This window comes from Protobothrops mucrosquamatus, unplaced genomic scaffold (assembly GCF_001527695.2).
Source record: "Protobothrops mucrosquamatus isolate PMUCROS unplaced genomic scaffold, P.Mucros_1.0 scaffold27, whole genome shotgun sequence".
Taxonomy (NCBI): domain Eukaryota; kingdom Metazoa; phylum Chordata; class Lepidosauria; order Squamata; family Viperidae; genus Protobothrops; species Protobothrops mucrosquamatus.
In genome coordinates, this window is record NW_015386412.1 from 1,431,159 (window position 1) to 1,449,801 (window position 18,643).

Sequence of the window (18,643 nt, forward strand, 5' to 3'; positions counted from 1 at the left end):
GCGGCCTGTCTCCCCCGGCGGCCATCTAACCCGGCGGCGGCTTTTGCGGCGAGCTGCCCTCCGCGTCGCCAGGGCAACGGCCGGGCCCCGCCCTTTGTTGATGCGCGAGTCCGCCCGCCCTCGGACGCGCTCCCCCCTGGGGCGTGTAGTCCCGCAGCGGCCAGCCTGCCGCAGCGCCGGGCAGAGGCGGACTACGCTTCCCGGCGGACGCCTCGCGGGAGGCGCAGGCGCAGCGGCGTCGCCTTTCCGGTCCCTGGTTGTTGTTCTGGCGAAGTGGGGGAGGCGGCCGGTCGCTGCGCCGCTCCAGCAGGTAGGTCGGCCGCGGCTTCCTAGCCGGCATGCCCCGCCAAGCGCGGGTTGCGCCCTCTTCGCACTGGGAGGGCCGGCGGGGCGGAGGACCGCTGCTGACCACCGAGGGCCGCCCCAGGCCCGAAGCTGAGCCGGCTTGGCGCGGGGGGAGGGGAGGCGGCGGCGCCGGAGGCGGGCCTGATCCGACCCCTGCGTCCCCCCCCGGTCCGCGTTCCCTCCCGCAGCGGCGGTTTCGGCCCGGCTTAGGCGGCCGAAGGGGACGAGGCGGAGATCTCGGTCGGAAGGCCGCCCAGGTTCTATTCCTGGCAGCGAAAGAAGCCCGGGAGCTGAAGAGCGTCTCGTCTCTTTTCTTTCCAGCTCCTTGAAAATGTCAGAAATTTCCAGCGACAGCGATTCGTCCTGCGGCTGGACGGTCATCAACCACGAGGTACCGGGCAGACTTCGGGGCCGCCTTTCCGTGCTTGGCTTCGGGGGCGTCTCGGAGGAGAGCGCGCCGGGCCCTCTGGCGAGGCGCCCCTCGGGCCAAGCAGGGCAGGAGAGCTCCGTTCGGGCGCCCCGGAGCGGCGGTTGCAGCGGAACTTCACAGGGAGAGTCGGCGTGGGCGATGTGGGACAGTCGGTTCCTCTTGCTCGTGTGTGGCTGGCTTGACCTCTTCAAACCTCCCATGGCTTAAAGGCAGCCGGATTTTTCCCACCTTGTCTCTCTCCGCCCCACCCGCTTCCATGAGGTCTGTTGAAGCGGAAGATGAGCGCCAAGAGGCTGCCAGTCGGACGGGGGGGGGGGGCTCGCGCTAAAGAAGGGCCCTTTGCCTTTCGGGCCCCCGATCTTTCTGGAAAGGTGCTTGAGCACAGCTGACCTGGAAGCAACCCCATCACGCAAGAGGCAAATCATGACCGCTGTTGGCCTTCTTGAGCGTTCCCATTAAAGTCCACTTAAAATCCCTGGTATCTTTGGCCCGCTTCTCTCCGGGTTTTTGGAAGAAGCCCCTCACCAGAGAAGCTCTTCCGTGGGACCTAGGAGCTGCTTGCGTCAGAGCTTCTGAAGGGCAGAACCCCTGGGAGGCCCCTCGAACAGAACAGCACAATCCGCTTGAGTCATTTAGGGCATTGGAGGAGTCTGCCACACAAAGCAAGGTTTGGACTTGGTTTCAGGAACCAAAGCAAGCCAGACCTTACGAGGATGGGTGGTGGGAAGCTACTTGCATTTCCTACCGGTAGTAAAAGATAAAAGAGAGGAAGAACAGGTCCTCTGAGTCTTGGCACCAGATATGTTCTCTGGTTTTCAGATAGAGCAGGAAAGCCATCTGGAGTTAATTTCCGAGATTCCTGGTGGTGAAAAGTTCACCTGTAGCCCAGGGTTTCAAGATGCTTGAAGGTGGCATGACTGTGTTGGCTTAAAGCAGTCCACCTCCCCCAATTTCAAAAAGTGAGGATGAGCCCCCCCACCCCTGGTATAAGTCAGGCCCAGGCCTTTACTCAGAAAGACAGAATAACCACTGAAAACAAGCAGTGGCTGACGAAGGCCAATGAGAGCCGCAGCGGGCATTCCCTGCACTCTCTATCCTTGTCTGCATGCCACTTCCAGACCCTCGCCCTCCTGTGGCCCGAGAAGGCTCTGCTGCTACGTCAAGCAAAGTTTGGGAGATTTGGTAGGTGGCATGAGAGTGTTTTGTTTCCCAGAGGCTTCCCATCTTCCCACATTTATTTGGGGAGCAAACAACTCAGCTGGTAAGAATGCACCTGCTTGTGGAGGACTGCTAGTTGCCCATCCCTGCTCTTAGGTTCCAGGGTGGTTGTAGAATATCAGGGGACTCTTTCTGGAGCTTCCAATTCAATCTCCAGTGAGCGTGTTTGTGTTTTAGGGCAACGTTGAAGTAGCACCACCAGACTCTGATAGCGCAAGTGGCCACGAGGAACTGGCCTCCGAGGAATTTCTGTCTCCAACACAAGCAGAAGACCAGCAGCAGCAGGCTGCCGGTCTGCAAGGTGAGGCTGGATACAGGCTGGGCAGCATTCTCATTTGGGCCAAAGGGCTTCTGGGAATTGCACGAGAGGATTGCTGAGCCAACTGAGAGATGTCTGGCTGCATGGATTGAGAAGAGACCTGAGGTTTGGATGGCCAGGGATGAAATGGGAAGCTTTGTTTTGACTTGGGTATTTGAGGATAAGCTCTGTAATGATCTTCCCTGTGTGGGGCATAAACGGGCTGGTAGTTTCTGGTGGGATGGCAATGGGAAGCATTAGGAACACTAAAGCAGGCCAGTTTTCCAGAGTTCCAGTCACTAGTTTGTGACTGGAACTATATCAGCCTTAGAGATAAAGTCTCAGTAGTAGTAGAATCGTTCCCAAGCTGTTGTGGTTCTCATGGCCAGATTCTTGTGTAATGGGTACAGTGGACATTTATGCCATATAACTGATGCTGTCTGGTTCAGGTTTTGCAGGGGAAAGCTGTGATATACTTAGATTGGCCTGAGCAGCATGAGTGTGTTCAAGAGCAGAGATGTGCATGAAAAAGGGTTCTGGGAGAGTTCTGTGTGCAACCTTGTGTGTCTTCATCCTTTCCTCCTGCAGCTGACTTTGGCCAGGGTGATGGGGCACCAATGAACACTACAAGCCGGCCCCGCATGGAGCCCAGCAAGCTGGTTCCTGGGGTAAGTCATGATTCAATAAAGGGATCTTACAACGGTAGCTGTCAGCAGAAAGGTGAAATATCGCAGGTGCCTCTTTGGCAGAGCTTGCGCCAACGGAGGAGACCTAGTTGATCTTTCTGTCCCTGCTGTGTTGCCTGTTCTGATGACAGCAGGCTCTGACCTTGCTAGAGGAGTGTCCCTGTGAATGTGCCCTAAATTAAGGCGTGTTGGGTATCGATGTTTCACCTTATTCTCTGCTGGGATTTCCCTGCAAGAGGCTGGTCAACATTTCTGGAGGCTTCCAGCTAGGAGAAAGCTGCAGTCCTGGGGCCATAGGAGGTAAAGGTAGTCAGGAAGTTGTCACCTATGGAAATGGTGTGCAGGAAAGCTGTGCTGCCCTTCTTCAGAACACGTCTTACCCAGTCCTGATATGGGTGTTGTCTCTTCAGCTTGCTGGGCCTCAGAAGCCCCATGCTCAGAGCTTTCTCTCCCAACTGATAAGACTGTTGTACATCAGTGAGCAAGCTGTAGAAGCCAGGCCATCTGTGTGTAAATTCTGAGTTAGCCTGATAAGGCACTTGCAAAAAGTTATAAATTTAATTTTTCAAGTTAGTAATAAAATGCTGCTCATTTAACATTATATCCAAGGATGAGAAAGAAAAATTGTTGGATGAAACTTCCTGCGTGGGAGCAGTAAGTGATGATTCAGACATTGTGACTCTGGAGGTGCCGAAGGTGGAAGAAGTTGGAAGCCAGGAAGAAGCTGCCTCGGGAGAGGAGGAAGGTCAGACCTCAGAAAATTTCAACATGGGTTCCTCTTCTAGCAGCCAGTATACCTTTTGCCAGCCAGAAACAGGTATGTACAGTTCTTTAGTCTCTTGAAAGCAGGCAGCATTCTGTGGAAACGTAGAATGTCCTGAAGGCAATAATCCTCAAACATTTTCCCCAACGTTGGATATGCCCTTGAATTGTTTTGACTAAGAATTGGAAACTAGTTTTCGCCATAACTCTTTTGAGCATTCAAAATAGCTCATGTTTTTGGCTCCTGTTGTTAGGACTCTTTTTAAAAGAGTCCTATATATATATATCTCCCTCCTGTATCATTATATTGTTGAGTGTAGGCTTTATCTGGCTCTCTGTTTAATCACTTGAACACCCTGAAAGATATTATGCCACAAATTAGAAACTCCCCTCTCCAATTAAGTAGGGCTAGGTCTCCTTCAGGATTTCTTAGCTGCATTAATCTGGTTGTGGGCTATCGAGAGGCCTTGTCCGGAAGAGTCAGTCCCAGGCTCCTTGCCGCCTCTGACAAAGAATGCTGCTCTGCAGAGGTAGAGGGGAATCTTTGTTATGGGACACTCACCCTTTTCATTTAAAATAAAGGTAATTGGGGATTTTTTTTAACCTCTATTGGGAAGCAAGATGGAGCATACAGGAGTATTTCTAAGCTCTTATTTAGAGCTGTTGTGTTGAGTTAATATTTAGCCTCAGATTAAGCTTGATTCTCTAAGTTTAGATTTGCTTTCTGGTCTATAACCTCTCAAATAGACGATCTCTTCTAATCACAGTCTATCTGAGAAGTGGGTGTCTTAAGTCAAGCCATCTCTGGCATTAGAATAACTTTTCCTTCTCTTCAACCTGTTCTGGGAGGAGATGCAGACTAACTGCCAGTCAATTAGGTTAATTGAAAACAGGGTGATGAGAATCATAGCCTGGCATCTCTGGGGTCTTACAAACAAGCAGCTGCTGTTTCTTTTATAGCCAGGCCTAAGTCAAGGCACATGAGCTGTGCCCCTTTGGTGGTGGTTGGAGTCTGAACAGGGAGGGCTCGAAGGAGGCAGGGTCCTTCCCATAGACCATAATGCTGGTGCTCTGGGATTGGCCCTTTGCTGCATTTTCTTGGTTGGAGGTTAAAAATCTTTTCCTTCTGTTTTGTATGCGAAAGCCGGTTGGTTGGAGCAGCTTTGGATGGTGGTCCTGTGGTGGTTGAGTGGATGGGGTAAGGAGCCGACATCCGGCCTCTCCCCTCCTTGGCTGGCATTTTGGCCGGAGCTGGGGCGTGCTTTCATGCTTTTGAAGCAGAGGTTGCATTTCCCCACCACTCCCTTATAAGGAAGAATTCGTGGGGGGAGGGGGTAGAAAAGAAGGCCCCTCCAGAAGAGAGAAGCCTTACCTTAAAGGCGAGCATGAGAACAGTCAAGGGTCTTGGGCAAATTAAAAGGCTAACATAAACCTCAATTCAGAAATCCCAGATCAGTATAAGAAAATGCATTCCCCCTTCCTGTTGCAAGACTGACAGAGACACTTGTACCATTTCACTGCCTTAAGTTTAGTCAGCTTCATGCTTTTGGTTTCTGACTTGCTGTTTACCGTGTCATTGTGCGTGTGTACGCGCACGTGTATAAGCATGCAATTTTCCAAGTGTGATGTGCTTAACAAAATCCTGTGCATAGTGTGAAGACTTACCTAGATAATGAGGTTTCTTGTGCTGGCCTGCTCTCCCTTGAAGATGAGGCCCAGCTTTCTTGGCTGGAGACAGAGACGCCCTTCCCAGCCCCTAACAAAAGGGAGCCCTTGGTGGCCTTTTGCCCAAGGCAGAGAACGGAACCAGGAGGCAGATTCAGGGGGCTTTCAGAGGAGGGTTTCCCCACACCTGACCACTTGTGCAAGAGGGAGAAGCTTCTCTAACCAGCTCTCTGACCAGATTAAGCCTTGGCGTAAGTTTTGGTCCTGTTGCTTTGGCTCCAATCAGAACAATTGGCCTTGCCATGCCCTCAGCTGGCAGTGGTCTCTGGAATTCATGGGACCCAAAGGCCAGTTGATTTCTGAACTATATTTACCCTGCATCTGGCGCAACAGCAGCTTGTTGAAAAAGAGCTGTATTCAAAGGGATCAAAGGCTTGCCCCTTCTGTTGAAGGCCAAGGTTTTATTTATAAAATAGCTCCAATGTGATATGACTGGTCAGTACAGGATCTGCTGAGGATTCAACCCCAGAAAGCCTGCATGGACACAACCCTCAAAGCAAAGCAGGCACAGAGAGTTTCAGATGTCTGCTTGATGGCTGGCCCCAGCAAGTATAGATTCCTCTGCGGAATGCTCTGGAGAACAAGGGAAGGCGCCGGTGGGCAGAAGAGTGGCATGGAGCATGGAGGGGAGGGGGGTGGAAGTGCCTGGCCTAGGCAGGCCCCCTTTCTGGCCTGTTGCTGCTGCTACTTGGGAATCCCAGAGTTGTTTTGTTCACTGCTTGCATTTGCTGCCCAGTTTTTCCACTGCAGCCAAGTGGAGAGGAATCCAGCAGTGATGAAACCAGTCATGGCTGCAGTCCCACTCTGAGGCGCCGGCGGGCAAAGAAGAGGCTTCTCTCCAGCTCAGAGTCTGAGGAAGGACTGCCACCTCATGACCTAGAAGTCAAGCAGGCCAAGCACCTGCTGAACAGCAGCCTGAACCGATGCATTATCCTTGCCTTGGTGATTGCGGTCAGTATGGGCTTTGGACATTTCTATGGTGAGTGCGGCAGAGTATTTTAAGGGGCAAAACGGGAGCCCTAAGCTTTGGAAATGCTGAGAAACTCTTTGTCAGCCTCACACAGCCCATCCTAGGCTGAAAAATGCAAAGCTGCTGCTTCCTGGGGGATTTGGGGCCAGTCACTGAGGCCAGAGCCTCACGGGGTGGGTTCTGTGGGGCAAAATAGGAGAGTCTAGGGCAGAGGTCCCCAACCCCCGGTCTGTGGACTGGCACCTGGCCGCAGCATGCCAGAAACTGGGCCGCGCAAACAAGCAAAGCCCCATCAGCGGGATGCCGGCAGTACATGAAACCATGCCCTCTCCGGTCTGTGGAAAAACCTCTCTCCACGGAACCGGTCCCTGGTGCCCAAAAGGTCGGGGACCTCTGGTCTAGGGCATACGCTATCCTGCAGGAAAGGTAGGTTATAAAGGAATAAATAAAATTCAAGATCAGAACTGCTGGGAAAGACGCTTTTTTTCCTAAGCGAGCAAAGGCCTGAAGAGGATAGTTTTAGGTAATGCTTAGCACGTGGAGATTCCAAGCTCGAGTCCTCCACGGCTGAGTCATGGGCTTGAGCCAGGGACTGCCTCTTGTGGGATAATCCCTTCTGGGAGGAAAATATGGGAGATCCATTGGGCAAAAGTAGGCAATTTCTGCAGTGACCAATCAGGCGATGACTTTTCAGAGGACTCATGCAAAATCTAACACTTCTAACCGCCTGCTCCATGCCCAGAAATAAAATAAGGATTAGATGTAGAACTCTCTTTATAGCTAGCTGCAGTGGAGGGAATCTACTTCCAGTCCCACCCGAGAGCTCGTGGGAAATTCCCTTCTGCAGAGGCAGACTTTACACAACAGGAGGCTGTGTTCCTCAGATATAGCATTTTGTGTGTTGCAGGAAAATCCTTGGGTGATATACTTGGGTACTCCAGGCCAAGTCACATAATTACCATAAACAAACCAGCTGAAAAACACAAATATCCTCCAGAATTTTCCCTTAAATGAGAACCCAAATTATGGGCAAAAATCTGGTTTTGTAATGAACTGACTCAGAATCAACTCAGAATGAAGCAGCAAAGCCATTCTTAGATCAATCAACTGTTTATTGGTTTCTGGTTGTCCCAGATTCTCAGGGAGAAAACATTACACTTACCATCAGAATAATGCTGATATCCATCTGCTTTTGTCTTTAGGGAAATTTGAAGGTAAGAGACATGATTGAAATGTGCTGCTGTAAACCATCTTTGCCAGATGTGCTTGTTTTTGTTTTTACTCTGTGCAAGATAACCTTTAACTGACCTTTTTCCTGGGACAATGTTGCCTGGCCTAAGGTCAGTTCTGCACCTTCTACCTTTCCTCAGTGCTGACTTTCCCAAGTGTCTTTGGCCATGTCTTTTCTATTTGTTGAGGCATTGCTGCCTTAACTACAAGTACCGGCTGAACATGGCTATGAGACAGGCTTCAGTCACTGACATTTCCCATTCCTCTCCAGGTTGATGCAGCTCAGTGCAACCACTGTTCCAAAGAGGGCTGGTGTAGGCTTGCCCCCCTCCTCACCCAGTTCACTCTTTTCAAAATAGGTGTTAAGCAGGTGATGCTGGCTGTGAGATGGATATTCCCATCGCACCTGTGCACTCATAGTATACAATCTGTGGTTTTAACAGTATCAACCTTTCATTTTATTAAAGCTGAGCATTTCAATTCCAGATAATAGTTCACTTTATAAAATAAACAAAATAAGAAGTGTCTTTAATAAACTGCCTAACTTCCCATTTTTCTTATCAGATAAAAAAGAAAATTTTATGTTTCAAGGTACAGTTCAGATTAAAAAACAGCAGGAATTGGTGGAGAAGACTCACGAAGACAAACTGAATGATATGAAGGGGGATCTTTTGCAATGCCAACAAGAAGGAAGTAAAACACTGTGTGGGGTAAGGAGAATGTTCCCTGCAGATCAAAAATATCTCAGCCCTGAACATTTACCCCTCTCCCTTACAAAGTTTTGCAGCTTTGTCAGTTCAAGTAGGCAAAAACAAGCTGACACAATGCATGATATTTGTTGTCCTTCATTGAGCTGCAAAGCCACCAGTCACTAAGTCTGAGGCAAAAAGTGAAGCCAAAAACTTGCCCACATCAAAACAGAAAGTGCAGAGTTGAACTTCCTTGCACCTCATGCCCTTCCTCTGTAGAGGGAGGAATGCTTTCTATTCTAATTCTGCTGCTGCTAAATTGTCCTGTTAGCTAGGAGCACAATCTCTTTTTCCTTCTGTGCAACCTGTGTGCTTTTTTTCCCCAGTCTCTGAAGGAGGGTCTTGCAAAGTGCTGGCTTGAAACGCAGATGGAGAAGAAGTCCTTTGAATCTCAGAAACATCACCTTGCTTCAGAAAATCAGCATTTGAGGGAGTCTTTACAGAGGGAGGAAAAAGCCTTGGCATTGCTACAGGAAGAGCTGAGGAAGCTGAGGGAACAAGTAAGACACTTGGAAAGCAAAGGCCCTGGCCTGGATTTGCTGGTTGTGACTGAAAACCAAAAACTCAAAACGCATTTGGAAGAGGAAAAACACAAAATGCAGAGCTTTATGAAACAAAAGGAGACTCTACTGGCTGAAGCTCAGATGCTGAGAAAGGAGCTAGATAAAGAGCGTCAAGTGACAGCAGCACTTCGGGAAACGTTGGAAAAACTGAGTGCTGAGCAAGTGCCATTGGTGGCAGAGGCTGCTTCGCATGAGCGCCGAGAGATAGAGACCCTGCGAAGAATGTTGACTGAACTGGAAAAGAAGCTTAGCTTTGAACAGCAGCGGTCAGATTTGTGGGAGAAGCTGTACGTTGAAGTTAAAGATCATGCAGAGAAGCAAGAGAGCGCAGAAAAAGCCCAGAAACCAGCTGGGAAAGGAGGAAGCCAAAGTAAAGCCAAGCCAAAAGCAACCTTTTTCGGTTCTGTAAAAGAAACATTTGACGCAATGAAGAATTCTACCAAGGAATTTGTACGCCACCATAAAGAGAAAATCAAGCAGGCCAAAGAAGCTGTGAAAGAGAACCTGAGAAAGTTCTCAGATTCTGTCAAGTCTACCTTTAGACATTTTAAGGACACAACAAAAAATATCTTTGATGGAAGAGAGAAGGAAAGGTCTGGTGACAGAAGATATGAGACTAACAGAAAAGGGAGGAGGATGCATCAGAGGGACGGTTCCCGTGAAGGTCCTGCAAAGCCGGCCCAGCACCGGGCTCCAGGAAGCCAAAGGCATTTCGGCCATAGGAGACGTGCTGAGGACACCCAGCCCCTCTCTCCATTATCCACAGACACGACTTCCGGACAGTGTCCCAAGGGCCCTACTGGTAGCCCAAAACACCAGACCATCCTAAAAGGATGTTCTGGCATTTTTGACTGTGCCCATCAAGAATTTATTAGCCTCTTTAACAAAGTCCTGGATCCTATTCGGGCTGATGAATTTAATCAATTAATGCACAAATATTTGCAGCAAGAAGTAAAAAACTTTCATCATTGGCGAGAACTAGAAATTTTCGTCAGCAGCTTTTTCCATAATGGTGTCTTTATTCATGATCAGATGCTGTTCTCAGATTTTGTCAATGATGTAAAAAACTATCTTGAAGACATAGAAGAATACCAGAGAGTCAGTGACAGAGCATTCGAAGACTTGGACAAATATATATACCAGTACTACTTTCATTATAACCAGCTACCTCTGTGTGGATCCAGGTAAGTGCAAAATCTGGGGGGAGGAGAGGGCTGCACACTGGGAGTGAGAATGGGGATCCTAGCGATGCTAGGAAGGCTTCTCTCCAGCCAAGAGGTGAAAAGGCAATCCCTGCACAAGTTACAAGCAATATTGGCCTGTTGGCCAATTTCTTTGCCCTATCAAACAGTGGTGTCAAGCGAGTATGCTCCTTTGACAAGGAGTTGAATACCTGGACCTGAGGCTTCCACTTGCTTCCCCTCTTTCCGCACACCATCCCAGTAAGCTCCCCTCTTTCATGTTCTCCCACAGCCCTCAGCAGGAAAGACAAGTTCCAAAGCACCAGCAGCGCTCTAAGAGGGAAGGCCGATGGCAAAAGCAGGGCCGGAGCAATGGGAGGCACACAGCAAACCTGGAGATTGAAGTGGGGCGGCTCCCTTTTGACTCCAAGTACTGAACAGGTGAAGGAGCCCTGCAGGCTGGCAAAAAGTCTCCATGATTGGCCGGTGAGAGCTTTCACCAGGGCACAAAAATCCACTGGCTTCATCTCCATCCTTCATCCTGCCTTGGGAAGCATTAATTAATTTGGCTGCTTTCTACTATTACAATAAATAAGCAGGGTAAGCAGTAGCTTTAGACAAGTTGTAAACTAAGCTTTTTTTGCACTTGTTGGTACTTGGTTCTACTAAAAGATATGGTACAGATTTCATCTCATGTTCCAAAAGCATATTTTGATAGCCATTTAATTACTCTGATCATGATGGGATTTGTTACATGGTCTTTCTGATCATCTTGCTTTTAAATTTGCACATCTGTACATTGTAAAAAAAAATAATAAAAAGGTGGTTCCAAACTGTCTATGCATATAGTCTGAGCAGATCCGAAACCTTAGCAGAAGGGTCACGCAAGGCTGCCTTTGCTAAAACAAAAGTACTGGTACCTTCCACCTCTCCAGACCCATTCATCAGTATACTTCAGGTCAAGGGTTGCTGCTTTGTTGCTTCTCTTGCATCAGCCCCATCCCTTAAATCAGTTTGGTCAATCTTCAAAATAATTTTTTGAACACATAAATGTGGCTTCCAACACGTCCTTGAGGCAGATGGGTATGAAAGAATATGGCACCTTTTACATATCTGTTTGAAATCAGAAATGATGATATTTCCTGTAATTAAAATACAGTTAAAGATTACATAGATTGCACCTACTTTGAAAAATGTTCATTCAATAAACAATTTGCTTGGGAAGCTGCAACAAGATTAGTGTCAACGCTGCAAATACTGTATATTCTTGCTTTGACAATATGCAGAACTGCCTGGTATTTTTATAGTTAAATCAGGCAAAAGTGAAAGGGGAGGAGAATAAGGAAAGCCCGGGAGTAAATCACATCTTCCAAGTTAATTGGAAGATGTGAACCATGACCCCAAAATAGGGGCAGGAAAAATGCCTGGAATGTTGTGCAACGGAAAAGAATCTCAGATCTAAGCATGATGTCATGTGTCTGATTAACGAAACACTTAAAAGGACTTTCAGGCATTCTTTCTTTCTCCATGCTTAGATCTCAACTCCTTTTAAAACGACCTGGGGTCCCGAACTCCATCCACTGCCTCTAGGCTTGAGAGGAGCTGGTAAAGATTCAGGGAAGATCTCATCATGGAGAAAGAAAGAATGCCTGAAAGTCCTTTTAAGTGTTTCGTTAATCAGACACATGACAATTAGTAGATTGCCTCCTTTCCCCTAATCTTAGTTATTACCCATTATATGCATCAATGAAAAATGAAGGGCAAAAACTCATTTTGAAAGAAAATGGCACTCTCCCCTCCCCCCATCAATCGGAGCAAAGTCATATCCTGCAAAGCACCTGGAATGTGGTTGATGAACCGCTAAGTAAAAGAGCCAGTTCACTTTAACAGTATAACTGAGTTGGAAGGGACCTTGTAGGCCTTTTACCTCAACCTTCTGCTCCAGCAGGAGACCCTATACCATTATGGACAAATGGCTGTCCACTCCCTTCTTGAAAGCCTCCAGTGATGGAGCACCCACAACTTCTGGAGGCAACTTCCGTTCCACTGATTGTTCTGTCAGGAAATTTCTCCTTAGTTCTAGGCTGGATCTCTCTTTTATAAGTTCCTATCCGTTACTTCTTGCCCTGCCTTCAGGTGCTTTGGCAAATGAGGCAGCCCCTCAACTATTGGAAGTTCGCTATCAAATTACCCAGAGTCCTTATCATTGTTAGATTAGACATACTCAGTTCCTGCAGCCATTCGTCATGTTTTGTTCTCCAGTTTCTTTGTTGCTCTTCTCTGCACTCTTTCTAGTATCAACATCTTTTTTGTATTGTGACCAAAACTGAACACAGTACTCCAAGTGTGGTCTTACCAGTGAAGTATAAATCGGTACTAACACTTCATGTGATCTTGCTACTATCTCTCTGTTGATGCAGCCTAGGATTGCATTGGCTTTTTTGGCAACTGCAGCACACAGTTGGTTCATACTTGGTAGTAGTCACAGTTACTGCTGTTGAGCCAGCTACCACCTATTCTATATCTGTGCATTTAATTTTTCTTCCCAAAGTGTAAAATTTTACTTTTCTCACCCTTGAATTGCATTTTGTTCGATAGGTCACAGTGTTTAAATCTGTCAGGGTCCTTCTGGATCTTGAGCCTATCTTCTAAAGTGTTTTTATTTCCCCCAGCTTGGTATTGGCTGCAAATTTGGTGAATTCCCCCTTTATCTTCATATCTAAATCATTTATGAAGATGTTGAGGAATACGGGGCCTAAGACGGAATCTTGGGGCACCCCAACTGCATGCTTCCTTCACTGTAACTGTAGTTCCAGTGTGGTTGGTCAGCCAATTGCGAATCCATCTGGTGGTGATGCTATCTATCCCGTATTTTTCTATCCTACCAAGAAATAGACTGTGGTCTACTTTATCAAATGGCTTCCTGAAGTCCAAGTATACCGTATCCAGAGCATTTCGTTGGTCCACTGATTTAATCACTTTTTCAAAGGAGGCTATAAGGTTTGTCCGGCATGATCAGTTGGTTTCTAGTAATAGCTCTGTAGTAATTACAAATAATAATTAGTAATCATTATTACTAAATCATTATTAAGTAAATAATTAGTAATAACTTTAGTTTAGTTGCATTTATGATTAGGGGGGAAGAGGCTTCTGTGTATTATTTTGGTCTCCGCTATAGAAAAGCTAGGATATTGAAGATAGTTTTGTTTTACTGCAGACAAGTCGTTACAGCAATTTCTCTTCTGTGAGTCATTCAATACCCCTGCAGCTATACGACAAAAGACAGTGCTAAAGTGAGCTGGCAATGCTCATACCAACCTGGCTGAGAGTAGGGATGCCAGTAGTCTGGCTTATTCTAAAGGAGACTAACATTTACCATGTGCTATTATTAGGACATCCAACACAACTTGTGAAGGGAGACAGGGAGTGGTGGCACCTCCACCAGAATGCATCTCCTTATGCAGACTTTACATCCTTAGATATGTCAGAACATACAGGCCACCTTTAGCGGTGAGGCCCTGCTGATCAGGAGACTCAGGCTTCCTTACCTGCTCAAGTACATTGAAGAAGACCAAATGGGAAGGTAGTTGCGTAGCATTAGGAAACTCTTTGTTGAGCCACTGGAGGGGGTGAGAGTAAAATAAGTCAGCTTCATCCAGATAGTTGCTTTTTCCCATCAAATCTGGAGGGCACTGAAGAAATCTTATTTGCAGTGGACAGTGAATATGGCTAGGAGCAAAAAGAAAAAAACTCACAGCGGTTGAGAAGGGGAGCTGGCTCCTCTGCCGTGCCTGCTTTTGTTTGTGTTAAAAAAACATCAAAAGGGTTGGGGACAGAGATGAGACATGCATGTCCATGTCCAAAGGGACTATGTCTGCAAGGCAACAGATTCACCTGCCTTGAAATAAAAATGCAAGGCAGACTGCCTCCTGAACATGGTCCTATCTCTCAGCCTTTGGGAAATGCCATTTCGGTATAGGGAGAGACAGGTTCTCTGGTAGACATGAACCTTGGCCCTTACCTGTATAAAGGAGTTGAATGACAGGGCATTAGCAGGAGAATGGATGTCTGTTCTCGGGCCAAAGGGTTGCAGAGCTCCCGGAGGTAGACCATCACATCAAGAGTGCCACGCTGATGGACCAAACCAGTGTAGAGGGCAAGAAGCAGGCTGGAGCTCAGCAAGAAAGAAACGGCAGCCCTTCTCCACCTTCTCTTCAGTTGAGCCAGAGAATGCCCTACGGAAATGAGCTAGTCAGGAGGGCCAGAGTGTAGACATCATCCAAAGCACTGCTCAAGAGAATTTGCTAAACGGTGCTGGACCAGGAGAAAGACAGCATTGGTGTGGTCATTTCTTAGATGGCAAGTAATTGCCTGAAAGAATAAGGGCCACACACAATGCAAACCCTTGAGGTTGTTGTCGCTTCAAGATGTGAATTACTTGAATGAATAAGGCAACCTGTTCAACTACCAAAATATCAAGAAAATATGATAGAAAACATCTGAAGTAGGGGGAAGCGGCTTTCGCTTCTGGGCAGATGGCTACCGCTGCCACAATGTATGGGATGGGCACCTGCCATTTTTACAGAACATCTTACCAGGACTGGCATTGTACAACAGCTGACTACTCTTTGGAAAAGGAGAGTGGGAGCCCCCAAAAGACTATGATATCCGTCAAGTCAAAGTGCTTACCACAGAAGAGCATACAGATGGGTAGGATGGAATAGATAAATCGGAATTCTTTGTGACGAAGAACGCTGTAAGAAATGGACAGGGAAGGCCATCATGGACACGCCTTTCCCATCCCCCCCCCAAACTTTTACCTGAGTAATTAAGTCCAAGGCGTCTCTTCTTCAGAAAACCTGGAAGGCTCCATCCTGCCCAGAGGCTCCCCTTTGCTTGGCTGATTAAGCTACCTTCAGCAAGGCTGGATAGGGCAGGGCAGTAAAGCCTTAATCCCAAGCGGCAACAAGAGCAAGGGCATGAAACGAGCCTTAATCTCAGAACAGGAACATGGGGTACCTGTAGGCTGTCATGGTCCAAAGCACAACAACCAAGAACACACGATGCTTCCTCGGGGCACTGAAACAGCCATGGAGGAAAAAAGGCAGGTGAGGACCAAGGATCGCCGGCAAGCCCTGGGTGAAATACCAGTGCCAGGAGTGGGATCCGTAGAACGTGGCCAGCTCATGCAGAACGTTGAATTTCAGAAAGTTGAGGGGAACTACAACCCACTGCAGGAACGAGAAAAGGAACAGTCAGGTTGCCCCATAAGAGGAATGCCTGCAAATTTTCCCTGCACCCCTTGGGAGAACATTCGGGAGCCACATCAACTCAGGTCTCCCTTTTCCAGAGCGAAAAAAGTAAGGGTCAGGTCTGATTAGAGCTCGCATGGGAGATGGCCAGCTTGGCAGAGCTCTAAGCTTGGTTGGGAAGTTGGACAAAGGCAAAGAAGTGCTAACAATCAAGCTCAACATAAGGATATGTTGCACAGTCTCAAGCCTGGACTAGAAGACAATTTGCTTTGTCTGGCAAGGACTGGCAACACTCTGATGCAACCACTTTATCCAACACCTACACCACCACCACCTGCACACAGTTACACCACTGGAAAACGGAGCTAGGAATCATATGAAGGGGAGGCCCTGCAACCTCCACCCTGCATTTGTCTAATCCTCAAAACATGACCTGGGCTCAGTCTTTCACCAATTTCTCCTGTAAGCCCAGCGCCTTCCCCATTTGAAAATGGGTACAGATAAAAGGGGAGAGACAATGGGACAGGCACAGGAAAGTAAGACGAGACTGGTGGCCCAGTGCCCATCTTATAGGCTGTAAAAAGAGTAGAGCTCAGAGAAAGGCAGTGAGGGGGTTCAAGACTCAGCAGCAATCCTTGGAGGCATCTGATGACACCAGCTTACCTTGCCAAAAAATATCCTGTCAACTACTAACGAACCTCCCAAAGCAATTAGTCTGTTAAAAAAGAAAAGCAAGAGTTCCATGGCAAAACAACAGGTTCTCTCCTGCCCAGGATCTTCCCCCTGAGGCCCTAGATGGCCCATGCATTATTTCCCGCACCCGCACCCGTCCACAGCCAACTTCTTTGCTCTGCTCTTTCCCATCCACCATTTCAAGCACAGCAGTTCCTGGAGTTCAACAATGCTTCCTTTCATTTCTGTGTTGTTGAGCACTGTTTAAAAGGCAAGATGTTCACTGTGGTGATTTTAACAAAATACAGTAAAGACCTACTTACCCCACTGGAAGGCAAGCACCCCAGAGGAGGCGCTTCTTGTTGGACTCCTTTTCAAAGTGCCAAAGCAGCAGCGGAGCCCATGGAATGGAAGCTGTTGGGCGAACGATGCACGCTAGCGCAACCAGGGCTAGGTAGTAGCGGCTGGAAAAGTGGCAGATGGGAAACTTCAGAACAGCTACAGGAAAGACACCAAGATGGGCTCCCAGCCATAATAAAGCCCTAGCGTTTACTCAAATGTACGGGTACATGGAGTTACAGCATTCATGCATTTTACAAAAGGGAGGAGGAAAGCAGGGTCCTTGAACTCAAGGCTGAAAAAAACTTAGGGAAAATCAGAAATTTTCTGAAGAAAACATGTTGGGAAACCAGCCAAGCACAAGAAAACTTTGCCTGAGAATAACAATCACCTTTAAATTTAAAGGTTTACTAAAGTTTCAGCTTATCTATTTGTCTGACATCCCCTTCCCATCCCATGGTACAAAGTCTTTCACCTGCTCTCCATTTTGGTGCCTTCCATGGGATAGTAGCAAAGAGCAAAGATGGTGAGAACCGCTTCCATAGTGTTGGTGAGGGTCCTGGTACAGCAGTACCATGTAAACCAAGAACACAACTGGCAAAAGTACTGGGAACAAAGCCGAAGAAGAGTAGGTGTGTGATGGAGGGGCCCAGCCACAGCAAATTCTTTTGCCTTGAAGTCTGCCAGGAGAGATCTCACACCACTGGGTGGCTGGCAGACTGAGGGGAGAAACCGAGACTCACCACCCATTTGGCCGTCTCAAAGTGATCCAGCCGCTTTGCCAAGGAATATAACTTCACATCTGCAAATGCTGCCAGAACTGCCTGGAAAACCCTAGGAAGCCAAATCTGTTAGAAAATGAGACACAAGAGCGTGGAGATAATTTTTGTTTCTTTCCAAAGAGAAATCTGATCTTTCACTAAAATGCAAGTGAACATTGAAACAGAAAGCCTCCAAAACCACATTTAAACCAGGAAAATCAAAACCAGCAAAGATTTTATTGACATAGACATTTTCAGTATCACCATTTGGGATTTTTCAGACTGGCCATGCGCTTTTAAGTCAAACACTTCTGCTAGACTAGTTTGAACTCAACTGTTCTCTGCTAAAGGCCTTACATCTAAGGATGCTAAAAAGCTGCTGCCCACCCACCAAGCATGGGTGTGACATTCTAATGCTTCCCTCAGACAGCTTTTGAAATGGTGGGCAGCTTCCCAGGGGGCCTGACCTAATTGGGCTCTTCGGGGTGAGTATCATGATGGGGAACCCTGAGAAGCAAACGCCCAAAGAGCAAGAATTTGGCAGCCCAATGGCTGACTTTGGACCGTGCCTGGGGAATGGGCTTTTAAGGTAGAAATGGGGGGGGGGACGCCATTTCCTTTTGTCCCTGGAGATTCTCGGTCATCCAGATCAGAGTTGTTTCATATGTGCTTTTTCAAAAGGCAACTGGACCTCCTCCTCTCAAGCTTTGGCAGCCCACCAGCTGCTCCCGGGGGGAGGGGGAGAGAAGAAGGCAGGGGGCCAGCCCACCCCCTCACCCACCCGGCGCGGCCCCTCACCAATAGCGGCGCCTCGTCCTTGCCCAGCAGCTGCAGCGCCTTGAAGAGGCCGGCGAAGAGCAGCGGGTAGAGAGGGCTGCGCAGGCCCTCGGCCCACTCCCAGGTCAGGCTCCCGTATCTGGCGCGCCGTTAAGGACTCCACCGGAGGGACGGGCAGAAGGGCCCTCCCGCCGCCCACCCCCGCCGTCCCAGGATACCCGAAGGCCGCCCGGTGCGCCACCTCCAGCGACTGCCAGTACTCGTCCGGGACGAAGCTGGTCCGCACCGAGAAGCAGCAGGCCAGCCGCACCGCCAGGCTCAGCGCGAGGAGCCCCCGGGCGGGCGCGGCACCGGCCGCCCGCTGCTCCGCCCGCCCCTCCCGCTGCCCCGACTTCCGCCTGCGAGGCCTCCCGGCAGAGGTTCCCACACCCGGCTCCATAGCGACCACCATCGACGGGAGGGCGCAGGCGCGGAAGACGGGTCCGCGCGCCTGCGCCGATTCCGCGCGCCTGCGCAGCAACAGGAAGGCAACAGTCGCAGCCATGCGTGGGTCGGAGCCGCTGGTGCGCCTAGTGGTGGTGTTCGTGCTGGGCGTAGGCGGCGGCATCTACAGCGCCGAGCCGCTCCGGAAGGAGGCCGCCCGCCTGCGCGCCCTCTCCGACTGCGAACCGCCGCCGCCGCCCGG

General features: G+C 48.7%; 2 protein-coding genes across 2 annotated transcripts; one reads left to right on the forward strand and one right to left on the reverse strand.

The window, feature by feature from the left end:
- The first annotated feature begins 261 nt into the window (after positions 1–261).
- CCPG1 (cell cycle progression 1) lies at positions 262–10,732 on the forward strand. The gene is made up of 10 exons (XM_015811026.1): positions 262–310; positions 667–736; positions 2,171–2,294; positions 2,880–2,959; positions 3,587–3,794; positions 4,884–4,937; positions 6,201–6,443; positions 8,256–8,374; positions 8,740–10,160; positions 10,450–10,732. The coding sequence occupies exons 2-10, from the start codon at positions 677–679 to the stop codon at positions 10,592–10,594; spliced, it is 2,454 nt and encodes an 817-aa protein (XP_015666512.1). The 5' UTR covers positions 262–310; positions 667–676; the 3' UTR covers positions 10,595–10,732.
- Positions 10,733–10,864: 132 nt separating this feature from the next.
- On the reverse strand, positions 10,865–18,060 carry PIGB (phosphatidylinositol glycan anchor biosynthesis class B). Its single transcript, XM_015811027.1, has 10 exons — positions 17,980–18,060; positions 17,164–17,268; positions 16,896–17,026; positions 16,405–16,545; positions 16,073–16,124; positions 15,177–15,388; positions 14,847–14,911; positions 14,179–14,392; positions 13,706–13,886; positions 10,865–11,299 (listed from the first exon to the last, which is right to left on the reverse strand). Exons 3-10 carry the CDS (start codon positions 16,961–16,963, stop codon positions 11,183–11,185), a joined length of 1,050 nt encoding a protein of 349 aa, XP_015666513.1. The 5' UTR covers positions 16,964–17,026; positions 17,164–17,268; positions 17,980–18,060; the 3' UTR covers positions 10,865–11,182.
- Between the last annotated feature and the right edge of the window lie 583 nt (positions 18,061–18,643).